A 13,341-nucleotide genomic window follows, 5' to 3' on the forward strand; every position below is an offset into this window, starting at 1 on the left:
GTCTGGTCTGGAACATTCCTGGCACTTCTGAGACTGGGGAGTCTCGACCCACCTGAGGGCAAGGGACCTTGTTAGCAACTCGAGCCCCCCAACTCCCGTCCCTGGGGTTCTGTGACATCTCCCTCGGCCACACTTCCAGCTCCAGGAAAAGGGAGCCAGGGGAGAGACTGCGTGCAGAGACTCCCAGCTGTACCCCAGGGGGGCTGAGAGCCCCCAGCTGTAATCCCAGGAAGACTGGGAGCTCCAGCTGTAACCCCAGCCACCTGGAGAGCCACCTAGGCAGACCCTGGAGACACCGAGGCATGGTGCGCCTGCCAAGTTCAAGCCCAGCCAAACCCAGTGCCACCAGACCAGCAAGCCAGGGAGCCGGTGGCCTGCACGCAGGCAGGAGGAAAGGCTTCCTCGGGCTGCACGGTGCTCCCTGCACAGTGCTCCTTCCTTAGATCAGGTGAGGCGCTCCAGCCCCGCTGGGGAGGAGCTGTTGACACCCAGAGCCTTCAGCGCACACAGACTCATGGGGGCCGCCCTGGCTCGCGACGGCCAGGTCCCTTGGTCCCTTTTCCCCGGCGGCGTTCCAGAGCTTGCTCTGCACAGGCTGGTGCTCTACCACTTGAGCCACAGCGCTACTTCCGGTTTCCTGGTGGTTCATTGCAGATCAGAGTCTCATGGACTTCCCTGCCCAGGCTGGCTTTGAACCGCGATCCTCACATCTCAGCCTCCAGACTAGCTGGGATGACAGGTGTGAGCAGCAGCACACGCCGTGGCCCTTCCACGCCACCTTGCCCTTTGCTGATGCCGCCAAGGGGTCAATGCCGTTTACTCGGCTACACCGAGGCCCAACAACGGCCTGTCCTGGGCAGCCACCGCCGGCCAGCAGCACAGAGAGCAGGCACGCGCTGTGGAGACGGCGGCTGGGATTTATTGCCCCGCACGACCCTGGAGGCCCAGGGAGGCTGGGAGCTGAGCTCGCCCCGCGTTCCTCGGCCGGGCGGCGCACTGGGCCGGGGAGCCCGGGCCCGAGAGGCGGGTTGGGCTATGGGCACCGACACAGCCGGCCGCCACCTCGGGCCCGCAGCACGGGCACCGGGGCGGGCACCCGGGCAGTGCCGGGACGAGTCCAATGGGTCCCGACAGATCGGGCTGGGGGCCCGCTGAGGCCCAGTCCTTGCACAGAGCAGCTGCGGAATCCGGCGGAGCCTAGCGGCCCTTCCGCTTCTTCATCTTCCCTCCCGCCACCTTGTTCCTCACGCCCATGGCGGCCTCCGTGTCGTCGTTGTCGCCGGCCTCCTCCCGGGCCCGCTTCTTCTTCTCCCCGTGTTCTCTCAGCTCCTACCGGAAGCAGAAAGGATGAGGATGGAAGGGGGCTCCAGCCCTCCGGGGTCACTTCCGGGCCATCCCGCTGGGGTCACTTCCTGGACGTCCCCTCCCTCCCCCGCCCACAGCAAGGCGACAACCAAGAGGAAACAACGCCGGGCCCGAGGCACAGGCACGGAGCCGCACACGGGCAGCAGTCCCCGTGGGCGACCGTCCACGCAGGATGGGCACGAGCCAACCAAGCCGGAGAGCGGCAAGCGTGCCCTGCGTGCCACAGACACGTGCTGGAATTCTTGGGGGCCGAGAAAAAAAAATGAGTACGGGGGCACAGGAGTGGGAATGGAGAAAAGGAAGGAACGGTAGGAATGTGTGGGCACGGGCCTGGAATCACAGTCTGAGGAGACTGAGGGCGGAAGGTCCCAAGTTCAAGGCCAGCCTAGGCCACAGAGCAAGAGCCTGCCTCCCAAGAGAAAGGACGACGACACGGATCCCCACTGGTGAAACACCCAGGCCTCCCCCACCAGGTTCCCAGTGAAGGGACAAGCAGAGTTCCACCAGAAGGGAAGACCGGGAGTCACGGTAAATAAACCCGGGGGCTCAGGACCCCCCAACTGCCACCTGTGTTTAAATGAAGACATACCAGCCGTCTCTAGCAGCTCTAATCTGGCTCTATCTGTTAAGTACCTATTCTAACTAAACAGATGCAAATTCTGCACTTACTGCCTTAAAAACCCCTCTCAACTTCCCCTCAGCCCTGGGGCGGGGGGGGGGGGGGGGGGGGGGGGGGGGGAGATCTCTGTAGCAGACGGCCACTCCCACCAGCCAGCTTTAATAAAGGGGCTCAAGCGTCTCGGGGCGGGTAAGGAGAGGAAGGGACGCTCCGGCGCGCTCCCGACACCCACCATCCTGGCGAACCGCTGCGCCTCGGTCACGCGCTCCGCCAGCACCATCACCTCCTCGTCCTGCGTGGGGAAGGCGGGCAGCTTCTTGCCGATCAGGTGCTCGATGCGCTGGAAGAGCTCCACGTCATACCTGGGAGGGGGAGGGCGCGGTGAGGGGAGGGAAGCCACGCCCCCCCACTCTCCATCCAGGTCCCCCGCCTCCCGCGCACGCCATGAACACGGGACACAGGAGTGGAGCCACGCGCCAGGCCGGGATGGCAGGGAGGCCTCTCACGCGTGGCTTTCCCCACCCACGGCCCCGTGCGGGGGCCCGCTGCCACGTTGTCTCCGTGTCACTTACTGCGTGACGAAGGTGATGGCTTTTCCCGAGCGCCCCGCTCGGGCTGTCCGGCCAACGCGATGGATGTAATCCTGGAAGGAGAGGAAATCGAATCTTACCGCGTGGCGTGTACGTGGCTCGCCACGTGTGCCCCGCAAGGTGTGCCCCGGCCTGCAGCAGCCCCAGGCCAGGCAGGAACATGGGGAATCCTTGCGGGGAGGAGCCACCGTGCCTTTTCCCGCCAACCTGACCTGGTGCTTTCCTTGACTTTCTAGAAAGACTCCTCTGCCTCTACAAGGGGCGGAGGAAGCCAAGAGGCCACGCCCTGTCCTCCCAGCGAGCAGAGCAGAAAGAAGTTCGGAGAGTGGGGTTCACAGTGGCGGCTCTGCCTCCCCTGTGCGCCCGGCTTCCTCTGGGGGCGTTCTGGGCGTGTGGCACAGTCACACAAGTGTGCAGAGAGCACACAGCAGCCAAGCTCCCAGTCAGATGGCAATGGTGGCCGCAGGGGTGAGGCCCAGAGCGCCCGCGCATGCTGAGACCCAGTTTCCTTTGTGGAAGTCCCGGGGCTCTAACTCAGGGCCCGGGCGCTGTCTCTGAGCTTCTTTCGCTCAAGGCTGGCCCTCTTCCACGTGAGCCACAGCGCCACTTCTGGTTTTCTGGTGATTCACTGGAAATCAGAATCTCCCAGACTTTCCTGCCCAGGCTGGCTTTGAACCCTGATCCTCAGATCTCAGCCTCCTGAGTAGCTGGGATGACAGGCGTGAGCCACTGGTGGCCCTGCTCAGTGTCATTTCTACGAGAAGCCTGACGTGACCTAACTGGAGGCTCTGGTGGCCACGTGCTAGGCAGTCCCGAGTGACCACAGACGTGGCCACCAGAGCTGGCAACAGTGAGCCAAGCACTTTTCCAGGTTTGGGCCTCAAACAGTGTGACTCAGGATAGACCCAGTGGGGTGGGGCAGGGCGGGAGAGGGAGGGGAGGGGAGAGAGAGGGCAGCTCACCTTGGAGTGGGTGGGGATGTCAAAGTTGACGACCACGTCCACGTGAGGAATGTCCAGACCCCTGCTGGCCACGTCGGTGGCGAGCAGGATGGAGCGGGCCTTGGCCTTGAACTTATTGAGGGACCCTAGGCGCTTGGTCTGGGAAGAGGAGCAGAAACAGAGGAACTTCAGTTCTGCAGCGCCGAGGCGCGTTACTCAGAGAAGAGGCCATGAGCACCGGCACACAGAGACCCAACTCTGGAAGCCAGGGGGCTTCTCAAATCCGCAACAGACGCCAGGGAACCACAGGAGTCTTAGGGGCGTGTGCACAGAGTGACGCAGCAAGGAGACTGTACGGTAGAAGGCCCTGCAGAACCTTCAACCGGGGCCTCTGGCCACGGGGAGGAGCGCGCCACGCTTCAGAGCCCGCAGGGCACAGATCAGGACCCGGAGCAGACGGCCGCCTGGAGCTCGGTGCCCCCCCAACCCTCCCGCACACCTGGCTCATCTGGCCGTGCAGCGGGATGGCGGTGAAGCCCAGGTTGCGCAGGAGCAGCGCCGTTCTCTGCGTGTTGTTGCAGGTGCTGCAGAAGATCATGAACGAGTTGCCCGCCAGCTCGTTGAGGACGTAAACCAGGTAGGTGTCCTGCACCACAGATGCCAGCGCCTCAGTCACGGGTCCCCACGGACGCCGGGCCACGCACACACGGGGGGAAGCCCACGCCCGTGGCCCTCGGCTCCTGGTCACCGCAGACGCCGGGCAGCAGAGCCATGGCCTCAAGGAGAAGCCCAGGGATGACAACGGGAGGGGACAGAGGAGCGGAGGGCAGGGGAGAGAGGAGGGAGGAGGGAAGCCGGGGCAGGGGGCTCACCTTGAACTTGGAGGGGATGAACAGGTAGAACTGCTGCAGCTTCTCCACCGTGTGGTACTTGGAGGAGACCGCGCACCTCACCGGGTTCTTCAGCGCCGCTCGCTGCAGCTTCTGCACCTGTGGGGGGGTACATGGAGGGCAAGGTTGGCGTGAGCCCCGGGTGCTGTCACGTCCCCACGCGGGCTCTGCCCTGGTCCCCCACCGCCCGGGGAGCACACGCACCTTCTTGGTCATGGTGGCCGAGAAGAGGAAGGTCCTCCGGTCCCGGGGGATCACCTTGAGGATCTTGTCCACCTGGGCCAGGGGCAGATGTCAGTGGGTGCGGACTGCGCGCCCGGCCATGGGGGCTCAGGGACATCTCCAAGGGCCAGTGGGCGAGCTCTGTCCCCCTGGCCTGAGTGGCGGCGACAGTGACAGTGGCGGTGACAGGAGGAGAGTGTGTGTGCATGTGAGTGTGTGCACAGAGGCGGCAGGGCTGAGGTCCCTGGGCCAGCTGCAGGACTCACCTCGGTCTCGAAGTCCATGTTTAATATCCGGTCCGCCTCGTCCATCACCAGGTACTTGAGCGCCCTCAGGTTGAAGCCCTTCGTGTTTTCCAGGTGGTCAATCAGGCGGCCGGGAGTGGCTGCCGGGTGGGGAAGGGAGCGGTGCTCAGGACCGTGGACGGAGGGCGGGGGGAGGGGGGTCCCCGCAAGCGTGGCCCCTCCATTGCCGGAGACTGGCAACTCATCCATGACCACGTGCAGCCCCTGACCTACCCACCCTCCCACCCTACACCCAGCCACTTACCAATGACCACGTGTGGCTTCTTCGCCAAGGCCAGGGACTGGGCCATGGAGTCGATCCCGCCCACGATCACTGCTGCGGAGACAGAAGCAGGAAGTGGGCCCCGTCCCCTCCACTGTCCACCCGGTACCTCCCGAAGCCAGCCCCAGGCTGATCACAGTGCCCCCGCCCGCGCCCCATCCCCTGCCCCTCCCCGAACCTCACCACATTGCACCCCGATGGAAGAGCCCAGGGCCTCGAACTGCTCTGCTATCTGGAAGGCCAGCTCCCGTGTGGGGGTGAGCACCAGGGCGAACAGGCGCCGTGGCGTCTCCAGCAGCGCGTTCAGGATGGGCAATGCGAAGGCGCCCGTCTTCCCCGAGCCCGTCTCGGCCAAGCCAATGATGTCCCGGCCTGCAAGACCAAGAACCTCAGGGACCTCGAGGTACGACCTGGGCACACAGCCAACCTAGAGCCAACCTCTGCTGGGCCAGGGAGATGGCTGCACAGCAAAACCTGGCTAAGCCAGCCCGCTGGCTCACTCCTGCAATCCCAGCTACTCGGGAGGCTGAGAGCTGAGGATCTCGGTTCAAAGCCAGCCTGGGCTACACAGCAAGAGCCCCCATCTCAAACAAATACAAAAGTAAAGGAAATGGGGATAACACACAGGTTTGGGCTATGAGAAAATCAAAAGCCAACATCAGAGGCTACAGTTAAGGGGGAAGGGTTTGCTCTGGGGAGGAAAGGACCACTCGGGTTTGGATTCGGGAACGTGAAGTCAGGCCGCAAGTTCGAGGACAGCCCCCGTGGGGGACTCAGGAAAAACAGACTAGAAATACCGATGTGGGGCTGTGTGAACTTCCAACAGCAGGGCTTCCTAGCCCCCTTCACTTGGCCCCTGAAAAATTATCCCTGGACCAAAGCAACACTGAACTGTGTTCTGCTAGTCTTTTTGGAACCAACCAGTGTTCAATCTGAGGCCTTAGGGATGAAACTGGTTCTTACATGCTTTACCACTTAAGCCATTCAACAGCCCAGCCCCACCCCACCCCCTTTTTTTCCCCTTATTTTCCAAAGACAGCCTAGTCTGATAGTATTTACTCGGGCTGGATTTTGAAATGCAAGCCTCCTACTTAAGCCTCCTGCACAGCTGGAGCGACAGGCATGCACCACTGGGCCCAGCTATGGACTGAGGTTTGGGAGACTCACAACTTTCTCCCCTGGGCTGGCCTCAAACCATGAAACTCTGGATCTCAGCCTCCCTAGTAGGATTACAGGCGTGGACCACCACTTGATTATTTGTAGTGGTTTTCTCTTGAGGGTGGTTTCTTTCATTATAGTGCCTCTAACAAAACCCTTCCGCTATGAGACAGAAAGCAGCTCCATAAAAACCGGAGAATGGCTTTTTCAGAAGCCCATAAGCCCACCTTTGCATCTCTAGAGGTTAGATCTTTATTGCATGAGAAACAAGGCGGGAGGTCGGCATCACACCCGGCTCCTGAAGGTCGACCCACCTTGCAACGCCAAGGGGATGGCTTCCACCTGGATCTTGGTGGGCTTCGTCCATCCCAGCTGGTCGCAGGCTTCACACAGGACGTCCGTCACGCCCTGGGAATGCGGGGCACACCTTCAGCCGGGGGGGACACGTCTCCCCGAATGGCTCCCGGTCCCGGCCCTGCACCCAGCCCGACCCGGCCCGGCCTGGCACCTGACTGAGGCCCGGGGCATCTCCGAGCCTGTTCTTGGGGCACTGAGGCACAGGACTTAGTACTTCACACCAGGGGACAAACCCCGGTGCTCCGCCCTCGTCACCGCCCCGCACGCAGCCCCGGGCCCCGCACACGCGCATGCGCAGACAGGACCCAGCTCAGGCCCGCACGCCACCAGCGGCTAAGGCGGACGCTAAGGCCCCGCGCCCGGCCTGGGCCCCGCGCCCAGAACACAGAGGAGACCCCCCCCTCCCCCGCCCCAGCACCAGCCGCCGTCCTCACCAGGTCTTTAAACGTCTGCGTTCCCTCCTCCTCCTCCACGGCCGGCCCAGCGGCCTCGGCTGGGGAATCGTGCTCCACGGACGCCGCCATCTTGTCCACGGGCTCCGGAAGCGGATGTCGGCGCGCGGGACGCTGGGAGATGTAGTTTCCGCCTTGCCCTCCGGGGGAGGGCGGGGAGGAATGAAGTGTTGGAGCGCCCCCTGCCGGCGCGCTGGGCTTTGCAGCCTGGGGAAACAGGCGGATCAATGTACACAATGTACACAATGTAAACAGGAGCACGGGCCTAGAGGGGCGGGGTAGCTGCCAGATTGGGGGGCTTCTCCGAGGCTGATGAGAAGGGCCAGGCAGAGGCCCAGTGGCTCCCGCCTGTCATCCCAAGCTATTCAGGAGGCTGAGATCTGAGGATAGAGGTTCAAAGCCAGCCCCGGGCAGGAAAAGTCCAAGAGACAGACTTACTTTGGGGTGGTTGTGGGGCTTGCATCCGGGCCTGGGTGCTGCCTTCTCCCCCCCCCCCCCACCAACCCCGAGCTTCTTTTGCTTAAGCCTGGCTTTCTACCCCTTGAGACACAGCCCCACTTCCAGTTCCTGGTGATTGGTTGGAGATGAGAGTTTCAGGGAGACTTTTCTACCCAGGCTGTCTTGGAATCACGATCCACAGATCTCAGCCTCCTGAGCAGCGGGGATGACAGGCGTGGGCCCCTGACCGGGCCTCTGTCTGTACAACTCAAGTGGAGCTGTGGCTCCACTTGGGGCTCGAGTGGTAGAGCCCCTGGAGTGCTATAAAGCCCAGGACAACGCCCTGTAGTGTAGTCTGCAGTTTTCAGAGAAGGTGAAACAGATTTCCACCACCTTCCCAGAGTTCCCAGAGCTCTCTGTGTTTCTAGAACAAGTGGGCAACACTGCCCCCCTACAGGGCCGTTGTGTAACAGCCCCCAAGGTGGTGGCCAGGCTTGGGAAGGCCGTGCGGGGGTCTGGAGGTCGCCCAGCCCCTGCCAAAGCTGTGGCACCTGGGGACTGGCCTGCAGAAGTTCACCTGTGTTGCTGCCGCCGTGGGTTTCCTGGAGGAGTTGCTGGGCCCCGTGTCCAAGTTTCTGCCCCCACAAACACAAGCTTTAGGGCCAGGGGTGGTCTACTCCCCAGGCTCTCGGGAGGCCAGAGAGCCCCCCCACCAGGGCCCCAGACCACTGACTTCATGGCAGAGCAGTGGGTGAGGTGTTAACATCCCCTTCAGAGAACAGAAAGGCATGTGCGCATGCGTGAATGCGTGTGTGCATGCACTCTCTTGAGTATTTCCATCTTTTTTTTGTTTTGCCAGTCCTGGGGCTTGAACTCAGGGCCCGAGCACTGTCCCTGAGCTTCTTTTTGCTCAAGGCTAGCACTCTACCACTTGAGCCACAGCGCCACTTCTGGCTTTTTCTATATATGTGGTGCTGAGGAATCGAACCCAGGGCTTCATGCATGCTAGGCAAGCCGCCTACCACTAAGCCACCTTCCCAGTCCTCTGGAGTATTTCTATAAAGGAGGTTCTTAGCCAGGGATCTGATCACAGCCTTCAGGATGCTGAGGCACGAGGAACGTGAGCTGGAGGCCAGCCCCAGTCACCTAGCACCCCACTATGGGACAGATTCCTGAAAGGGACACTTTGAGCTTGTGCAATGGCGTCTATGGACACTATTTAGTTGTACAAAGGCGTCAGCGCCACAGGTCAGTTTGTGGGGCCCACGCACCCCGCTTCGCGTCCCCCCTGCCTGGCTCCCCTCATCTCCACCTTGCTCCTCAACATCCCTGGGTCCTGGTTGAGTTCCCCCCCACCCCCCCAACCCCCCTGGTTGGTACAGCGATTTCTCCACCTTGGACACAGAGTAAACACTAAACAAGGAAAAGCCAGGGGCACCACGCACGACTAATCCACTAATCCCAGGGAAATGGGGGGCTCGCAGAGTCTGGGGGAGACAGAAAGTCTTTATGCACCTTCGCTCCTCGGACAGCGTAATCCTCTCGCCGGCTCTCCTGCCAGGGACGGGAACAAGCCCCGACTGTTTGCACTAAGCTGACCCGGAGCTGATTAAGCACATGATTAGGAATCAAAGAATATTCTGGCAACAGGTTTCAGAGCCGTTCCCCCCAATGCGCCAGGCCTTCTCGGGGTCCTGGGATGCTGGGCCCCGCAGTTAGGCGTGAGCCTGCGAAGACAAACATCTCAAGAGCAGAAATGGCTCCCAGAGACAAAGCGGGGCTCACTGAACCTCACCAGCAGCCCGGCTGCGAGTGGAAGTAGTCTAGATTTCCATCAGTCAGAAAGTGCTAGAACAAAAACACCCCTCGGGGCAGGCCCCACCTGGTGGGGGGGGGGGTCCAACTCTTAAATGGCACTGTCCACCTCACCTCCCTGGAGTTGGGAAGTTTTTAATTTTGTTTAAAACTATCATTAAGTAGTTAGACAAAGGGGTTTGGCTTCCATTCAACATGGCAGTCTGTAAGGATTATGCATCTTGTTTTGTTTTTTTGCCAGTCCTGGGGCTTGAACTCAGGACCCCAGCACTGCCCCTGGCTTCTCTTTGCTCAAGGCTAGCGCTCTACCACTTGAGCCACAGAGCCACTTACGGCTTTGTCTATATATGTGGTGCTGAGGAATCGAACCCAGGGCTTCATGCATGCTCGGCAAGCACTCTACCACTAGGCCACCTTCCCAGCCCCAGGTTAGTTTGTAGAATTCAGTTTTTATCTGCTGTTTGATGGTCCTGAGTTGTAACCAAATGCTCTCCTTGTTGTCAACCATGTTTTGCCTTGGTAACTTCCCAGGCCTCTCCAACCACTTCTGTTAGCATCCGTGCCCTGACATCTCAGCAGCAAACAGCCTCAAAAAGTGTCTACAGAGGGGCTGGGGATATGGCCTAGTGGCAAGAGTGCCTGCCTCGAATACAGGAGGCCCTGGGTTCGATTCCCCAGCACCACATATACAGAAAACGGCCAGAAGTGGCGCTGGGGCTCAAGTGGCAGAGTGCTAGCCTTGAGCGGGAAGAAGCCAGGGACAGTGCTCAGGCCCTGAGTCCAAAGCCCAGGACTGGCAAAAAAAAAAAAAAAAAAAAAAAAGTGTCTACAGAGCCGGTCCACCCTGGCACTCAGAAGGCTGAGATCGGAAGATCTCAACATCTGAAGATCATGGTTCCAAGCCAGCCTAGGCAGGAAAGCCCCCAGACTTCTTTCCAATTACCTACCACCAGTGTTAAATGAAAAAACAAAAGGACAGTGGCGCCCAGGCCCTGAGTTCAAGTCTCAGGGCCGGCCCAAACACACACAAAAAGTCTCCCGATGGTCACTCATCAGATCCCACCATGTTTCTTTTCCCCCCAAAGCCCTTCAGAAAGCGGCATTGTCCTTCCCACCACACAGGAGGGGAGACCGAGGCACGGAGTAATATGGAGGTGCCCCAGCCAGGGATCCAGACAGAGCTGGCCTGGCTTTTGTGTTGATTAAAACCGTGAATGAAGATATAGGGGGATCACGTTTCAATAAATGGTGGGGGCCATCTCCAGGCAGACACGTTTAATCACCAGGTCTGAAAGTCTGGCAGAACCACAGAGGATTGTATGTCACTGTGACTGGCGCCAGGCTCCCTGAGATTAGTGGTGATAGTCCCCCAAACCGGCTCTTGCTCCCGCCTGGGGTCACCTTCAGCCACAACCCCTTGGTGGGCTGCCCCCAGGTTCCTCCAGGGCTCCCAGAACCCTGAGTTGAGGAGGGCACTGGACTGCAGGGTCCCACATGACTGAGTTGATCGCAGCAAGATGCAGCCTGTGACCTCAGAGACGTAGAACTGGAGCTCAAGCCCTGAGCTGGGTCTCATGAAAAGTCCATGAGACATTGAACCACCATACAGCTGGAAATAGTTCTGCGGCTTCATGTGGTAGAGTGCTGGTCTTGAGCAAAAGAGCTCAGGAACAGGGCCCAGGCTGCGAGTTCAAAACCTAGGACCCACCAAAAAAAATAACAACTCAAACTCAAAACCCAGTATTTGGAATCAGGGACACTGGGGGGGGGGGGGGGGGAAATGACTTGGTAGGGTAAGTATTGCTATTTACAAGAGCAGATTCCAGCCAAATAACTCAGCTGCCTGCTGCCTGTGTCTTTCTCCAATGGTGCTGGAGGAGGAGGAGCGGGGAAGAGAATAAGATAATAATCAAGACTCTGTAGATAATAAATGTAGTCACCACTGCCCTCGTGGGTAGACAGCGTGGGGTGAGGAATATGTTCCTTAAGGTAGGAAATCAGACGTGGGTTTGTCACAGTTGACTAGAGCTCAGCTACAGGGCCATATGCTGTAGCCAAGGAAATTAGGTTTTTTTTGTTGGTGTATGTGTCTCTACTGGGACTTGAACTCAGGACTTGGGCGCCGTCCCTGCTTATTTGCTCCATGCTGGCGCTCTACCACATGACCCACAGCTCCACTTTCGGCTTTTTGATGACTAAATAGGTCTAAGAGGCGCATGGACTTTCCTGCCCCGGGCTGGCTTTGAACCACAATCCTCAGATCGCAGCCTTCGTTTAAACCATTATTAAATTCTTCTGCCATGAGAGGAGCTGTCCAGCCTCACCAGGAGCAGATCACGGTGAAGAAGCAAGCAGATCTCTTCTGGGCGAGTTGGAATCTTTGTTCCTCCCAGCCAGTCAGAGCCCACTACCCAGTGAGTTCTTTTACAGTCTGATCTGATTAGACGTGGTAGGTAACAAAAGTTCCTTTCCTTCCAGAGGCCCAAGAGGCGGAGGGAGGGGGCGGTGGGGGAGGGGAAGGTAATGAATCTACCCAGACCCTGGACAATACAAGGTACTGAATGTTCATTATCTACCTCCTGGGGGGAGGAGGAGAATCAGGGACCCCGCGTATTCCCTCAGGTCCAGGCCCCCTTGGTAACCCCACCTCCGCGCTCAAACCAGACACAGAGGGTTTTTTTGTTCAGGGAGCTGCAGAGACAAGCGAGGCAGGACCAATCTCCTCTCAGTCCCCTTCCTCCCGTTTCCCCTCTTGTCTGCCTCTCAGCTGGCAGGGGACAGACAGGCAGATCACAAACAGGGAAGGGCCCCTGGCTGCCTGTGTGTACTTGAGGAGGCATGAAGGCCTGAGAGAGATGTCAAAGGGCCATCACCCCCAGGGGCCCATGCCTGTAATCTCAACCATCCTGGAGGTGGACATCTGAAGGATTGTGGTTCTAAACCAGCCCAAGCAAAAAGATAGTAAGACGTCGTCTTGGGGGGGTTATAAGCCGGGTACCAGTAGCTCACATCTATAATCCCAGCTACTCAGGAGGCTGAGGTCTGAGGATCGCAGTTCAAAGCCACCCTGGGCAGGAAAAAAAAATCCCCGAGACTCTTATTTCCAATTAACCACTTAAAAACCAAAACAAGCTGGAAGTGGGACTGTGGTAGAGTGCTAGCCTTGAGCACAAAGAACTCAGGAGCCCAGCACTGGCTCCCGCCTGTCACTCTAGCCCCTCAGGAGGCTGCGATCTGAGGATCCCAATTTGAAGCCAACCAGGGGAGAAAAAGGGAGACTCTTGGGGCTGGGAATATGGCCTAGTGGCAAGAGCGCTTGCTTCCTACACATGAAGCTCTCAGTTCGATTCCCCAGCACCACATATATGGAAAATGGCCAGAAGGGGCGCTGTGGCTCAGGTGACAGGGTGCTGGCCTTGAGCGGGAAGAAGCCAGGGACAGTGCTCAGGCCCTGAGTCCAAGGCATCTCCAATAAACTACCCAGAAAAAAAAACAACAACAGAAGTGGCATTGTGGCTCAAGGTGGTAGAGCGCCATCAGGGACAGTGCCCAGGACTGGCACAAGAAAGAAAAAAGAAAAGAAAAATATACAAAACAAACCATAAACAAGCACAGAAATGGAGGGACACAGGGTGAACAAAGGCAGCCGTGGTCCTCACTGGACAGGGTGTGGAAAATGAACTGGACAACCTGTGGGTGGGGATGGGAGGGGAAGAGAGAGAGAGAGAGAGAGAGAGGGAGGGAAGGAGGGAGGGAAGGAGAGAGAAAGAGAGAGAGAAGGGGGGCAGGGTCCATAAAGAAATGCCCTCATGACTTGACTTGGGGAACTGTCACCCCTCTGCACATCACCTTTACAATTACCAATTAAAAAATGAAATTACAAAAGAGAAACGTAGGGCTTGGGCGTCGCTCAGAGGCAAAGCACTT

At 59.1% G+C, this 13,341-nt stretch overlaps 1 protein-coding gene across 1 annotated transcript; it reads right to left on the bottom strand.

Annotated features, from left to right (window-relative positions):
- Positions 1 to 897: 897 nt before the first annotated feature.
- Ddx47 (DEAD-box helicase 47) lies at positions 898 to 7,233 on the bottom strand. The gene is made up of 12 exons (XM_048335222.1): positions 7,144 to 7,233; positions 6,667 to 6,760; positions 5,378 to 5,566; positions 5,177 to 5,248; positions 4,894 to 5,012; positions 4,610 to 4,681; positions 4,388 to 4,504; positions 4,015 to 4,161; positions 3,537 to 3,674; positions 2,557 to 2,627; positions 2,217 to 2,346; positions 898 to 1,329 (listed from the first exon to the last, which is right to left on the bottom strand). The coding sequence occupies exons 1-12, from the start codon at positions 7,231 to 7,233 to the stop codon at positions 1,198 to 1,200; spliced, it is 1,371 nt and encodes a 456-aa protein (XP_048191179.1). The 3' UTR covers positions 898 to 1,197.
- Between the last annotated feature and the right edge of the window lie 6,108 nt (positions 7,234 to 13,341).

Source organism: Perognathus longimembris, chromosome 27, assembly GCF_023159225.1.
Source record: "Perognathus longimembris pacificus isolate PPM17 chromosome 27, ASM2315922v1, whole genome shotgun sequence".
Classification (NCBI taxonomy): Eukaryota; Metazoa; Chordata; class Mammalia; order Rodentia; family Heteromyidae; genus Perognathus; species Perognathus longimembris.